The following is a 15,546-nucleotide window of genomic DNA, read 5'->3' on the forward strand; positions in this document are numbered from 1 at the left end:
GAACGTGTCAGGCTTTCTAGGGATTGGAGATGAGTATCTACGAAATAAAATCATATCAATAACTTTTATTTCCAAACCACCGCCACCCTCCCCGCAGCGCCCCAAACATGACCAAAAAATAAAGAAATACATTTTTACGTATTGTTGTTACTCTTTAGCAATTTTCGTCGTCTTTTTAAAACAAATAATTACTAATGGACAATTCGAATATTGACCATGACTTCTTTAACAATTTTAAGTTGTTTAAACAAATGTAAATTATAAAACATTTATTTATGCCTACAAATGTTAAAAAATCGTATTTTGTGATTGAAATGCAGTATTTCTTCATTGTTTTAAGTAATACATTTTTCTAAAAAAATGACGTACTAAAGAAAACAATTATGTTATGTCTATTTTCAACATTTCTAAAAATTGAGCCAGATATCAACTTTCTTTTCAAATTAATATCTTATGCTACGTTTTGTTGCATAATGACACAATTTTGATACTTACAAGGAAAAAAAATTCTTGAGGCGAACGAGTGAATCGAGAATATATGAAACTCAAAGAAAGTGTACGCTAAGATTAGGTAAAACGTTTAGTTAGAAGAGTTACACATTTAGTTACTTTATGTAAATTGTTCTCGTAAATCAGAAATTTGGACAAAATTGCTAAGTTCGAAAGTTTATTATTTTCGACAGATTATGTATAATTGCATTATCTTCAGAGTAGAAAAAAAATTGAGTTGTTATAGAAATATATTAACTTACAGTAGCCAATTTTTCGTCTGGTATCGCGAAAATGAATTTCCCTGAAATCCGTGTAATGCATTTGGATGTCAAGTTTGTTGTTTTTATCGGAGTTTGTTGATACTTCAATATAGTTATCGCCTACAATCGAAACAAATGTAAATTATTATTACTGCATCATCAACTCCATTTAATATTAACAATCGCGCACATTTTAAGTGGTAAAAAGCATTTAATTGTCGAAAGTAAATCTCAACTGTCACTGCTTCCGATTAGACAGTCGCCATTTCATTTCGCTGCCCCCATAATGCACCGGCGCTCTTCCGATAATTGCTTCAGACACTTATTCTTAATATCCCTATTATAGCTATACTTATTAGGGGTTTGACTACACGATATCCCTGGTATATGGAAAATGGTCAAAGATATTCATTTTCGCTGATCCAGGGATCTTTCTAAATTCCTTCGTTCGTTTTCAGCTAAATGTTTAGCTATAATAAGGAATAATATCCCTGTCACAGCTCATTTTTTTACCATGTATCTTTTATATTTTTATAAATTTCTATTTGTTTAAACAATCTTTATTTGCTCACGTAGTTTTTTCCGATAACTAAAAAAATTAAATAAAATAGAACACATACAATTATTTTTTTCGCTGTATAGTGTATGAAAAGAATAAACCAACCACTTTTTAATTGTTTAAACATATATAATTTGTTTAAATAATTACTTTCTCATTAAAGTTTTAAAATAGTATTTTTTTTAATTAAACCTAATATTTAATGATTTTTAGGAGTAGGAAAGTAATTTCACATACTTCTGTAAGATCACACAGTGAAGTGTGTGATGTTTACAATTATACAATATGTAATTTTCCGAAACTTTGTAATTTTACACAAATCTTTTTTTACAGTGTAATTAATCGAAAAAAGGTAGGCATAGGATACTATTTTGAAAAGAAAGTTGATATCAGGCTCCATTTGTAGAAATTTAAAAAACAGACAATAAATAATTGCTAAGGTCATGTGACGAGTGGGTATCCCAAACAGGTTCCTCCTTATTAAATCCTGTCGCATTAGTAACAAAAAAATAAATAACTTTTTCGGGCAAACGGTACAACCTTCAAAAAGAAAAAATCAGACAGAAGATTTTCAACTAAAGAAAAGCTATAAATTGGTTATAAATTGGTTTGTGCTAGGATGCGTGGTTTTTTAAAATAAAAAACAACATTAACAATGTTTAAAATATAATTTTTGGACACACGACACGAAATATGAAATATGTTGAAATAATAAAGTGTTTCATCCAAAACAGAGCTAAAAATGTGTCATGATTTCCTGTTGTGGGACCGTCGTCTTTGATTTAGTCGTAAAAATTAGAATTATAAATATCAAAATTAGATTTTTTGGCAAACGATACAAGTTATGAACAAACGATTAAGAGATAAAACATATCCACCCAAAAAGTATCCAAAAATTTGCTATGAATAATTTTGAAACTAAACGGATAAATTTTATTTTAATCGCGAAAAACACGCTCAAAAATCAAAAAATTGAGCAGAAATGTATTGAAATAATGCATGTTTCAGCATACCTAATAACATTTGATGCAAAATAAGAAACATATATTAAAATGATCAGATAAATAAAATTGTTGTTTGCAATATCTGAATAAGTGATTTCAGGCCGACTTCAAGAAATACATGCAATGTACATTTGATATAAAACTGTTGAAAATAGCCATCGTCATTCGTATTTACGACAACTTAGGTTTTCAAAATATCTTTATTGGAATACGAAAATTAAAATAGAAGCAGAAAACTGTTTACTGCAATTTTATCCTAAGAGGATGCAGTTTATTTTTTAGCAGATTGATTTTAAAATCATAAAGTTTAATACTGCCAAAATTAATAGAATTGTCAACCCAACTACATTTGAAGTTTCAAGTTACTAAAGAAATCGTACCTAATTTAGGCTACAAGTTGCTTTTTAAAACAGTAACGAAATTACTATAAATGATATAAATAACGTGACTTGTAAGAAGTTACTCCGCAACATTGAACGTGATATATTATAATTATGGTTGCCTCATATACAACTGCCTTCCGTGTACAAATATGTTAGTAAATGTAATTCCTCCTATGTGCACGATTTATATTAAAATGTGCAACGTAATAAAAAAGTAATAACTGTTATATTGCATATAAAGACATTTATATTTATTATTAATTTATTAATTATATTATTATTGTCTTTAATTGTTGTAATATATTGCTCTGATTGCTATGAAGCTCAACAATTTGTATTTTAAAATAGCATAATAGTGTCTCCGAGTATAGAACTGCATTAAAAATGCACTACGAAGAATTTGTAATGCCTACGCCAATGACCCACGCTGGGTCTGGGAAACTTGACATTCGTCACGGTAATAAAGATCGAACGTATCTCGATGACAAAACATAAACTTTAACAATAATAAATAATGGGTATTTTAAAGTAAAGCGATTTTGTTGTTTAATTTTTATAATCATATTCATCTTTATTACAACTTTCTACGATAATCAGAAGATGAGAACGTGACACTGATTATGACTATTTATAGCAGAATAAGTTATTGTTTTAATTGAAAGTGGCTGACGCCAATTCATTGCACAAGACTTACTTCATTCGTGTACTAATTTTGAGCACACCTTCTTTTAAATTGCTAAAGATACAGCAGGTGATTGAAAAAATGGGAAGAAGAAGGAAAAATGCGAATAACTTGGTAAATATTAACATTTTGAACAAATATTTCTTATTCATCTTAGAGTATGCCTGTAATAGAGTACCTTTTGTCTCTTAATAATTTTCGAAAAAATCACTTGTTGTCCATAAAAAGGGCTTTTTATTGTTATGGTATTTCTTTAATCCATGTTTTCTCCAAATATATCAATTTTATCAAAAAATTATATACCAATGAAAACATGCATTTCCGGGAGTGGACCAAATTTTGTTTCAAACTTTTTCCTGTAAAATCAATTTCAAGAAATTTCACCTTGTGTCCGGCGACTTCGAAGCCGCCTGGCAACACTTTTGCATCCAGGTAAGTGCCTGGCAATACGCAGGTGCTATTTCTAATGTCAGTCCCTACATGTACACCAATTTTCAACCTTATCCGAGTCACGTAAGTTAACTGCCAAAAATTCGCACCTTTGACAGGTCGCCACAGGTGAACGCATCCACTCACACCTGCCAGGCACCCATTTTTACGTTCCTCATCATCAGACGAACATCTCATGTGAAAATTGGCCTAATCCGTATCACGCTCCCATTTACGTTGTCAGCCCACGGTATATAAGGGTTGGGGAGCCCTAATAGGCAAGATTGAACCTTCGGGATATTTGTCTAAAAGACCCACTACCTGAAATTTCGAGAATCAAAGGTTGATTTATGAACTTTTGGCCAGCTTTTTGGGATTCGGTCCCACTTTGCGGCGATACTTAATAAATGTGCACGCGCGTGAACTGGCAGAGCTACGCCTACCGTCGCTAAGTGATTTGCAAACGCTCATAGTTCTTACAAGGGACCAAAAAATCCGGGACACATGTGTAATTCTTTTTGACGTACTTTCGATTGATACTAGTCTCATCAAAAAGTCAATGTCGAATAAGAGGCTTTTCCCTTTGCCCCGCAGTCGATAAGGAAGGACGCCCCGATACCGTGCATGGCGCGAAGGTAACAGCTAGCCTGGTAGCTGATTACTACTACAGTTACAACACATACACGTGACCTGTCAGTTTATTCCCTTTTTTTATGCGTTTCGCAAAGTATTTCGCAAAATGTAGGGTCATCATCATCAATTCGTGGCCCTTCGAAAACATGGTATCTGTCCAGAATTCTTCTATGGTGTAAGAATTGTAACTAAAACAATTAATTTGCAAACGATTGTAACCGTTAAATACTGTCACCTGTTACCCGCTAATTTCTCTTTTTCACAAAATTAATATTTGTCGTGAAAATAATGATTTCCTTAACAAAAAGTTTGATTTTTCAACATTTTATTGATCCGAGGATCTCGCGAAATCCCGGATGTTCGTCAAGTTTTCTTTCTTTAGTTCTCAAATCCTTCAGAAAAAATATATATTGAGTCAGTGCCATACCTATAAAAAAATTCAAAGTCGGAATTAGCCAACACCCGTAAGTACAATATTTTGTTGTGATTTTTCCATCAGGGAAGATCACAGACAAGGTCTCATTTTGTCGATAAACACTTGCGTATTTTTAAAATATGTCAAATTCCACCGAAGCTGGAAATGATTTACACCTCTAATGATTTTGAGAAAATAATACATTGCTTTCGGTGGCAGGATGGGAAATACTGGAAGGTGATCAAAAGAATGTTACCGAAAGGTTATATGTGGACGATGCAAGAAGCAAGAAAGGAACACGTTTAAGGGAAAAGGATGGGCGAAATGGTCTCAGGGGTAAGAAAAGAATTGGCAGTAAACGGGAGTGAAGTGGGGGTTAGAAACGAAAAGGATGGAACAATGGTAAGAACGATTATAGTTGGAAAACTCAAAATAGCGGTGGTTTGTGTGTATAGATGAACAGAGGAAGAAGAAGGTTGGAGAGTAATTAAGAGGCGGATGTAGAAAAATAAGAAAGAGTTGGTTTTGATAGGAGGTGATTTAAATGCCTGGAAGAAACAGAATGGTTTATATGTAATGGCAATATGAAAAGAGATAAGAAAGGAGAGATCGCATATGTAGGGAAGGGAGAGACAGTAATAGACTAACTTCTTGCGGAAGAAAAAAAGAGGAATATGGATAGGATGTATGAAAGTGGGTAATAAGATAGGGTCCGAGCACTTCCGGGTGCTAGCTACACTAAAAGGTGGTGGCTATAAGCGCGGCAGTTGGAGAAAGTAAAGGATGAGATAGATACAAAAGAAGAAATAGAAGAGGAAAAGAGGATGGTGGGACAAGGAATGCAAGGAGAGTAAAGAGAGAATGAAAGAGGGCGTAAGAAAATGGAGGATATGGGAAATGTAGAAGGGAAGGTACAACAGGAGAAAAAGAGAACATGAGAGGATGCTAGAAACGAAAGAGCAAAGTGGAAAGAAAAATACAAGGAAGAAGTAGTAAAAGCGCTCAAAGATGGTAGGGTTTGGGATGTGATAAATAAGGAAAGAGGAGGAAAAAAGAACGTGAATGAAGAAATAGAATTGGTTGAGTGGACAGACTATTTGAATGGTTTGTTAGGGGTAAAGAAAAATAGGATTAAAGGGGAAAGTAGAAAATTAGTACAAGGAGAAATGAAGGGAGGGAATGTAGCAACAAGAGAATTGTTCTATTTATAGAACGAGGCTATAAATAGATTAAAAAGAAACAAGGCTACGGGAAAAGATCGCATGGTGAACGAAGCGTTAACGTATGGAGGAGTAGGGATCAGGGAAGGGTTATTGGAGATCTGCAACAAGGTCTGGAATGGAGAAGGGTGGCCAGACGAGTAGATGACAGGGCTTGTTGTACCACTCGTCAAGAAAAGGGGTGGGCAAGAAGGTAGAGAAGTACAGAGGTATCACTCTCATGGCAGTTGGCTACAAAATATATGCAGAAATAGTAAGAAAAAGGTTAAAGAGTAAGATAGAAGAGAGAAAAAGTATCCCACACAATCAGACGGGGTTTAGAAAAGGGATGGGAATGTTAGATAACATTTACCTACTAAAATAAATGTTTAACAGAAACCTAGAGAGAAAGAGAGTGAAATTAATGTCGTTCGTGTAATATGGTCGTATTTTCTAATTCCATATGTGTATATGATACACGCATTTTGTACCCTCTGTGTGTGGCATTCAGGCAAGGGCCATATGTCGCATAAGCATATTCAAAAAGGGACAGCATCAAACACTGACAAAGCAACAGTTTCACTCTGCATGGAAGTGATGGACGGAAAGGATACAATTCTCTTAAACGCAGATACGCCTCTTTGATTTTAATCGTTACATGATCCTCGAAACTCCAACTGGATTGTATTTTAAGACATAAATTTTTTGTTCGAGCTGCGATGGACAACAAGGATCCACCTATCATAAAGTTGGGCAAGCAAGCATCTTTAATGTTACTTATATGAAGAATGGCGGGCTTAGCTCTTTGCGTCAACTCACCGCATGTAGGTAGGCATCCATTTCAGGCAGATCTTGGGGATTATGAGGAACCTGAATGTTAATTTTCCTCTTTGTCTTGAAATCGCGATCATCCCTCAGACGCTGCATACTTTCCTCGGTTATCTTTAATGTCGCTACCTTCTCTTCATCTGCGGCTTATTCATACAGTGGTTAGCGAAGCGCTCTCCTACATATCCAGTTTTCGAAAGGTTGGCAGTTTGATTTCGCCAGTAGTGATCGCGAAGACTTGTAATTTAAAACGTGGCATATAAATCATTATTACTAATTAATTCTAAATTAATAAAGTGTTTTTGTGTTGTTTATATTCATATTTTACGTATTCTGTGTTCTAACGATATCTTTAGGTTGATGAATCATCTCTCCAAGTATTTTAACCTCTGTTCCTTTTGCGCATGAAGTCATAAACAAATTCCTTTCAATTTTTGAATTTACTCTGACTTTTAAGCAATTGAATTTTATACCTCAGCAACCTGAAATTAAACAGTTCTTCTTATTCTGCAAAACTGGTATTTAGTCATATACATATTTAATTATTTAATCATATATCTGGTCATAATATACTTGCGTTTTAAATTTTGATAGTTTTTTAATTCAATTCTGATGAAATTGTCTTAAAGCTTTTCTTTATAATTAATTCCTTGGTTTTTAGCATACAAAGAAAATTATTTTGTATCTTACAGCCTTGAGAAAGACACAAAGCCGTGTCGAAACATCGGCAATGTGTATTAATACTTTTATTTATGATTAGAATAAAAGTTTTAATTATCACATGGACGAATGACCAAAAAATCCTCCCATTTCTCAATGGAAAAATTATTCACCTCAAAAGATGTCTATCATCGAACTGAACCATTTTTAATTAAAATTTTTTTTTCGTAAAATCAGTAGTCCTTCGGTTGTATGGAAAAAGTAAGAATCTTTTTATGGTACTGAATAATTATCTTAAAACTAATTTTGTTCTCACAGGGCGTGGGAAAAGGAAAATAGACGTTATAGAAATGTCACCACCTAAAAAATCTAGGATTGATCAAGATTTAACTGCTATTGAAAAATTAACAACGACAGTTATTTCGATAGATGAGTCTCCTAAAAAGATAGTTGAAAAAAAGGAAACAACTGATGCGAACCACAGCCTGAAACAATCTTTAACACATCGGAAAATTTGTAAGGCTGAAAAACAATTATTAACCGAAGTAAAAACGTGTAGCTTTGAAGTTTGCAAAGACATTTTTGTTGCACCTAAAATCGAAGAAAATCAAGATGAAGAAATAACTGGAATATGCGAAATCTCAATTCCAACTTCATTGGCGTGTATTGAGAATGTGTCTGTAAATTTACCTGATACAGGGGAAATAAACGAACAAGATTCTGAAAAGAAAGAAACTGTGACAATAATCGGCAATGAAAAATCGAATGTTGAGGAAAGCAAAGACTTAGTACTGATAACTGAACATCAAAATTGGTTAACGCCATCATCTAGAAAAGTGACTGATTCATCTACTCGAGGCGAATCTATTTCTGCAGTTCAAGTTATTGATGAGGAAACTAGAATGAGTGCAGAATCCGGATCTAGGTCACAAACACCGGCAAGAAATATATCAGCACCAGGTATGTAGTTTTTGTGTTCGGTTGACTAGGATTAGAATGAAGGGATTCAAGAGTAATTAACCCTTCGTTTTGTAGTTTAATGTTTTGATTTTAAGGTGCATAATAAATAGTCATACCCAAGCCAGAAAATTATTGGTAATATCCAAAAGTGTCCATTAATTTTTGTGGTGAGACATTTGATCGATGTGTTACTGTTTTTCTTTAGCCTTTCGTGCAGTCCTGATTCATCATTCTCCAGCGCGTTCTCTTCCAAATCGAAGTTTAATTTACGTCGATATATTATTTAGGATGTACACTTTAAGAAATATTTTCCTTAATTAGCTATTGTTCACATTTCTAAAAGTTTTACGGATATGTGGGCATTCCCAGAGAAAGTTTCATTTTCCTTAAAAAAAAAAGTTAAAAAATAATGTTTAAGGACATATGTCAAACTTTCCCTACGTATTCTAAATGTGAGAATTGAAACATTTTTTGTCAGTCAGGCCTGCTTTGGTTTGGTGGGTAATGTAGTTATATGTGACGTGCGCAGAAGAAAGGGGGCTTGCTCTGAAAAGTTAGATTTTTCAGGGCGAGCGGTTGAAGTCGACGCGATAGACGCGACTTTTAAGGGAGAGGGAAGCCTTACAAAATCTTCCCTTTCCACTTACCACTACATTCTCAAGGAAAGAGATAGGTCATAGACGCGGCTCACGGACGGTGTATAGACGAGACGCTTAGATGTAGTGTTGAATGGTGGGAGGTGTTTCGTGGAATTACGAGCTCTCGAGTCAAAGCCCGATTTCTCGGGTACCTAACAACTCAATTGTTAGCAATAATAACGTTCGGATTTTTTTCGATGCTTTCATTAAGAAGAGCAGCTCAAAACTATCAAAAGGTGTAAACACCTCGATTTCTATTTTTTTTAGAGTATGCCCCCTTTCTTCGACGCACGTCACATACGTATAAATAATTTAATTAATTAATTATAGGAAGATGAATTTACTGTATGATAAGTATGGAATGTATGGAGATAAAGGCTTGTCTCTTTCTTATATATATTCAAGGTACATTTCAGTATCCTGTAAATTACTATTATATAAAGAAATATATATTTTCTATATTTATTGTCTTTAATCAATTAGAAAAATGTTAATGTATTAATAACTTTTTTTGGAATTTTCACAATTCGTTAGTAACCCAAAGAAATATCAAAATTCGGCTATTTCATTCATTTTTAAAATGTATTTCAACGTTCAATTCAACTTTATTTATTTCAAAAATATATAATTTTTTCTACAAATAGTTGAAAAATATGTTCTTCGCACTGGCATACAACTTTTTTGTTTCACATATTGTTCGATAGAAACTACAGGTGACGAAAGAAAGTCACTTATATGATATGTAGTTGTTTTTTCTAGAACGCGCGTAATTTTTGGATCACACAAATGGCCTTGAAAAATATGTCTTTGCATGTCAAAATTTACTTTTATAATATTTTGCGCCCACAACCTAAAGCAGATTTAATCTGCTAAACATTTCACTAAATTTCATCAAGCTTCATTGTGCTTCAAGAACTATATGAGTAAATTCTCTTGATTCTGTATATAGTTTCTCCTTTTCAAGTGTTTAAAAGTCTTTACATAAGCATTACATGTATTCTTACAAACAAGCCTTATATGCTATTTTACAACCTATTTGCTATATATGGTCTTAATTGCTATTCTTACTTCTAAGCGCTTGCGAAATTGCGAAATTGCCCTCTCAAACATACCACCTTCTTACTCAATTCTTCCCCCTAACCATTACCATTCAAGATCCACTTTACTCTATCTTCCATGTTTCCTGCTCATATCTACACACTCTACACATATTTTCTTTTTCATTCATTCAACGCTTGCATTCTCTTACACCCTCTCCCATTCTAAATCTTACCACTCTTTACATTTGCTTTCTTTTTTATTCTTTTTTAGGCACTTTGGTTCCTCTTGAATTTAACCATTCGATACCAGTGTTTGTACTTTGGATTCGCGATTTTCCCCCTTTATTCCTTTCCTTGTCTTTCCGTCATCTCTTCCTCCATTTCCTGAAACTTTCTACCTCTCAATCCGATTTGGAACTCCCATGTTACTGCTCCTCTTTTTATCCACAACCTCCCCTGCATATGCTTGTGCAAGTCTCTCTCTTTTCCCAACTCTCCCCTTCTTAGTTTCTCTCCAAATTCCAGGCTCTTTTCAGTTACTAAAAAACCTTTTTTCGACATAAGACGATGTCAAGGTACCACGTCATACCTGCCCTCGCAGCGACCTTTTTCTACTGTTCAGCGCTGGTCTCGATCTCGAAGCTGGATGGAGCACTGTGGCTCTCAACCGGCATGTTTTCGGCAGCTGCAGTTGTGTTGTAACAACTGCTAAAAAAATGCAGTTTAGCTCGACACTACAATATGGATCGTCTATTTCGTCATATTTTCTGGTGTAGAAATAATAACATAGTTAAGGATGAGTTTCTTTCTTTTTTATTATGCCAATATAAAATCGTAGAGCTGAAGGTTTCCTATTGACCTTGCGCTCATGCTGTTCGGGACGTTTTAGGTCAAGGTGATTTTTATGGTCAGATTTGATCCATATGTTGCAGATTAGAACTTAGAGAAAGGTTAAAGTTAGGATTTGACTGGAAAATTGAGGGTTTTTTGAAAATCTCGTGGTTTTATTAGAGAAGGTTAGAAAATAGGCTTCGAGATTTGCCTTAAAGTGTTAAATCGTCAGTTTGAGACTAGTTTTTCAAGCAACAAGCACGAGAAAAAATAGATATGTTTAGTGTAACAGATCATGTTTTCGAAAATGATGAATGGTTTTCATCAAATTTAATAAATGTAGATTTTTGATGCCTCAGCGGGAGAATGATAGATTTGCTGCAAAAAATATTAACTTTACAGGAGAAACTTTAACTGAATATCGGTTAAACTTTATTTTGTTTTTCCATGGCAACACATGTGTTTTGAAAACGCAAAGTTGTCTGAATAAAACTTCAGCCCTCTAAAAATGTCCTGCAACAAATTTTATCATTACTTTATTCTGTACTAGAACAAAGAAAAAAGAAAAATATCTACAAAATTGTTGAGTTTTCAACCCAAGAAAGGAAGTTTTCAAAAAAAAAATTTGAATTTTCAACCAAAAGGGATATATTTTTATTGTGTTCATGTTCAGTAAGAAAGTCAAGTTTCTACCCAAGGAGATGTTTTTTAACCAAGAAACATTTTTCAGTCAAGATAGAAAAAAAATTCAACTAAATTGTTGAATATTTTCAACAAAAATTTTTTTTAACTCTTTCCCCCCTTTATAAATAATCGATTGGAGATGATTTACAACGATTAAGAGTGATCAAAAGTTGAATCGGTTCAAATTTTTGCTAATTGTGTCAATTGTTCCCAATCTGATTGAATTGAGTAAATGCACTTGCCTGCAATGCGCCCTCTACAGTTTTCGTTTGTAACACACATGGCGCACACGCGTTTATTGGTTAGAAATTAAATTCTTGATAATTTAACAAAAAATTTTAAAGGAGTAAAAACGGAAAATGCTCCTGCACTGACCACATTCGAATTTTGGGGGCTGCGCGCCCAGTATGCGCACATCACACATATGTACATAATATACATGTACGTGAAATGCACATGGGCGCATAGTCCACATGCAGCGAATATTAGTATGGGACTTACCAAACGGCACCTACCCACTAAACCTTAACTCCTTTTTCCTGCCAACCGAGGACTGCGAAACCGCTTATCGAATTACTTCAGGGTCCAAGGTTATAGGCTAGTAAGCCGTGCTTCGGCTTCCTACATTATTTGCCTGCTTGGCAAACACCTGTCCTTCTTTATGCCCAAATAAGATGCTTTCATCGTCCTTAGTAGTACGGGGGTACCGCACTTCGGGCTCGTCGGTTTTCAGCATCCTGCTTGGGCGTTCTTTTTTAGCTTGGACGTCCCGGAGGCTTCCTCGACAAAGGTGGCTCTCTGAACACTAAGCACCTCATCGTCCCCGGAAGATGTTCTGTCCGGGGCTTCTCATCTTTTGCGGCACAGAGATAGCACTGCGGTTTTTTTTCACACGCCGCAGCCCTATGTCCCTCCTTGTCGCATCTTCAACAAGCCTTTGTTCGATCAGGGCCCTCGCAAACGGCTGCTATGTGGCCGAAGCCTAGGCAGCGGTAGCAGCGTACCCTCTCCACCTTCTTTTGCACGCGGCAGGACACCCATCCTACCTTCAGGTGTCCCGCGCATAATAATCTTACCGCCGCATCTTCTCTCAGCTCCACGAAAGCCCTCAGATTATCTCTGAAGGGTCTTTTCGTGAGGCCCTCTCCGTTTCGGGTATGCCTAACCCCCTTAATTTGTACGCCAAGGGCGTCAGGACTTATATTCTGCTTGAGGCCCTGGAGGACCCCCGCGTAGTTCAAACCCTCGAACGGTTTTATTAGAACTGCCTCGCGTCTACCTCGGTTCTGCATCTTCTTCATCTTCTTTACCTTGCTCTTCGGCTTGGAGCAGCCCGTCTCAACGGGAGATCTGAGTTGCTTTGTGGCTAGTATACCGCCTTGAGTTCATCTCCAAGCGGGATCTCTCTGTTACCTGCTCCATGCGTTCGATGTCTCCATCAAGCCAATCGAGCCTATCTATACCGGTTTTCCGTTTAAAAAGCCCCTTTCTTGTAAAATTTGCGCCTTCTCTATTCCCTGCCTTGTCTTCAGTAACATATTTTTCTGGGTGTCGGAGAAAACCTTCATATCTCGTAGAACTTCTTTTAGCTCCTCAATGTGGCCCAATGCCTTATTAAGATCTTTCCCTATTTCTCTATGAACCTCTCTGACATCCTGAATAACACTCCTCAGTCACGGGCACTCCTCAAACATCTCCTCACTTACACTTCGATCTTGTTTTTGTTCATCTTCGCCCATGTTATTCCTACGAGTAGCTAAGGAAATAAAGGTTCACCCCCGCAGAGTAAGGTCTGTATGCTTTAGGCGGCGACTTGGAATCCTAGATACACCGTTTGAGACATCACTCCCCGGTACCACTCAGTCCCCGACACGATTTTTAACGTTGTTATCAAGTAGGCAGTAGTAGTGTGATTTAACGGGTATATTGTTGTAAAACGTTTATTTACTTCTGTTTATATTCAAATTGTTGACATTTATTTGTTTGAAGGAATAAAAAGCCGCTTGTAAATGATCATAGCAATATCGAAATGATGTAGTTACAATCTTAACCTCTACCTTAGAATAATAGATACCCAATTAAAAACGATAGAAATAATTATAGAACGTAGGATGATGCCAATATTTGGAAACTCGGATTAAATAAATTGTAGGTAACTCATTAAAACTTCTTTAATTCTTAGTAGTAAAACTTATCCAATACATTTAATTTTCTTGCAATAGCATTTCTAGTAACCGGAATACTTTAAAATGTACCATTTTTTATATTTAATATAATTTGGTTTGTCGATGCATAATCCTAAAATCATAAATTCATAAACTCTCATATAAAAATGTGGACGTTTTCCTACATTTTAGCATATCTGTTGGATTTGTTAATTTACATGTATTTTTTTAATTTGCAATTTAGTCTCAAATACTTTAAATAAAGAAGGTTCACCTTTGAAAACTTAAACTTTGAGTTTTATTCTGTTCTTCTATTTTGTGTTAATTTATTTTAAACTAGGAAACGATTACAAAGTTTTTCTTTGATTTTAGTTGCTAGCTTGTGAATAATAATAAAAGTTGGTTGTACGTCAATCATTACTGGTAGAAGTGAAGTCATACTGTAAGTCTAAGGGTTATCGAACATAACATCACCGAAATTGATGTAAATTTACTGTTTAATTTAGAAAGTTGTATTAATAAAAAGGTTTTTTCTTAGTATAAAATGAATTATCTGCTAATAATGACGATGAATTAAAAATTGAGAACTCTTTCTCATTAAAAAATCTTTTATCTCTAATAATTTTTTTAATTGTTGAACTTTATTTAATTAATAACAGCCTAGATTTTTTTCTTAAGTTAATATTTCAATCCCTTTTCTGAAAAATATTCGTTTACTTTTTTTTTTATCTCGGCCGATTTTAAAACCTAGAACCATTTATAAAATGTCCACTAAAATAAATAATCCAAAAGCGAATGATAAAAAAAAAACAATTTTGCTGCTTTCACTAATATAAAATCAACTTTTTTATTTTTATGGCGTATCTGATTTTATATTTTCAATTTATAATACTATCAACACATTTTTTTGCAGCACCACTTTCATCTTGTAAGAATTATGTAGACAATTTTTATTTACTTTCTTTCGTAATATAATCTGCTTAAAATTTACATTAATCCAAAAAGGGAATTACTGACTTTAAATAATTCCCGCTATACGAAAGGGCTGCCATCACGTACCAAATTCAAAGTATCCGATTGGAAACAATTGGAAATGCAAAATTCTAAAACGTTGTCAATCGTTTTGGCACAATTGAGAAACACGGTTCGGAACGATTGAGATATTAGTTCTATCATTTCTTATCGATCTCAATTGATTGTTTGTAGAAGGGCCTTATCGTTTAAAAATCAAGTAATTGGTTGAAAATTCGTATTTTTTGTAAAACATTAATCTTATTGGTTAAAAATTAATTTTCGAACATAGAATTTTTTATATAACGAAAAAATAATTCTCTAAGAATTTAATCTAAAAACAACTTCCTGAATCTTCTTGTTTGAAAATTCATCTTGCTGACAGAGGATTCAACAATTTTGCAGACAATTCTTTTTTTTCAAAATTTAATATATTGAGGTGAAAATTTAAATTTCCATTGTTGGTTAAAAATTTATTGATATTTTAAATTACAATCTGTTTTGGTAGAGAACTTAGATATTTTTGTTAATTACACTTCTTTAAATTAAAAATTATTTTTTCAACTAAAAACTGAACTATCCCATTTTTCGTTGAATATTAAGCCCACAGTTGAAGCTTCATCTGTTTCGGTTTAAAATGAACCTTTTTGATTGAAAATTCAACGTTTTCTTC

General features: G+C 34.3%; 1 protein-coding gene across 3 annotated transcripts in view; it reads left to right on the forward strand.

Moving 5' to 3' along the window:
• LOC117174965 overlaps nucleotides 1-15,546 on the forward strand; it is a 183,973-nt gene that overhangs the window by 73,055 nt on the left and 95,372 nt on the right. For 2 of the 3 annotated variants that reach the window (XR_004467410.1, XM_033364436.1), the window contains exons 3-4: nucleotides 5,077-5,193; nucleotides 7,863-8,504. Coding sequence is in view for 2 of the 3 variants with exons in the window: in XM_033364436.1 (XP_033220327.1) it covers nucleotides 5,077-5,193; nucleotides 7,863-8,504 (759 nt within the window). In the remaining variant the exon portion in view is untranslated. The remainder of the gene's footprint in view (nucleotides 1-5,076; nucleotides 5,194-7,862; nucleotides 8,505-15,546) is intronic. The other variant, XM_033364437.1, reaches the window with a different exon arrangement.

This window comes from Belonocnema kinseyi, chromosome 6 (assembly GCF_010883055.1).
Source record: "Belonocnema kinseyi isolate 2016_QV_RU_SX_M_011 chromosome 6, B_treatae_v1, whole genome shotgun sequence".
Classification (NCBI taxonomy): domain Eukaryota; kingdom Metazoa; phylum Arthropoda; class Insecta; order Hymenoptera; family Cynipidae; genus Belonocnema; species Belonocnema kinseyi.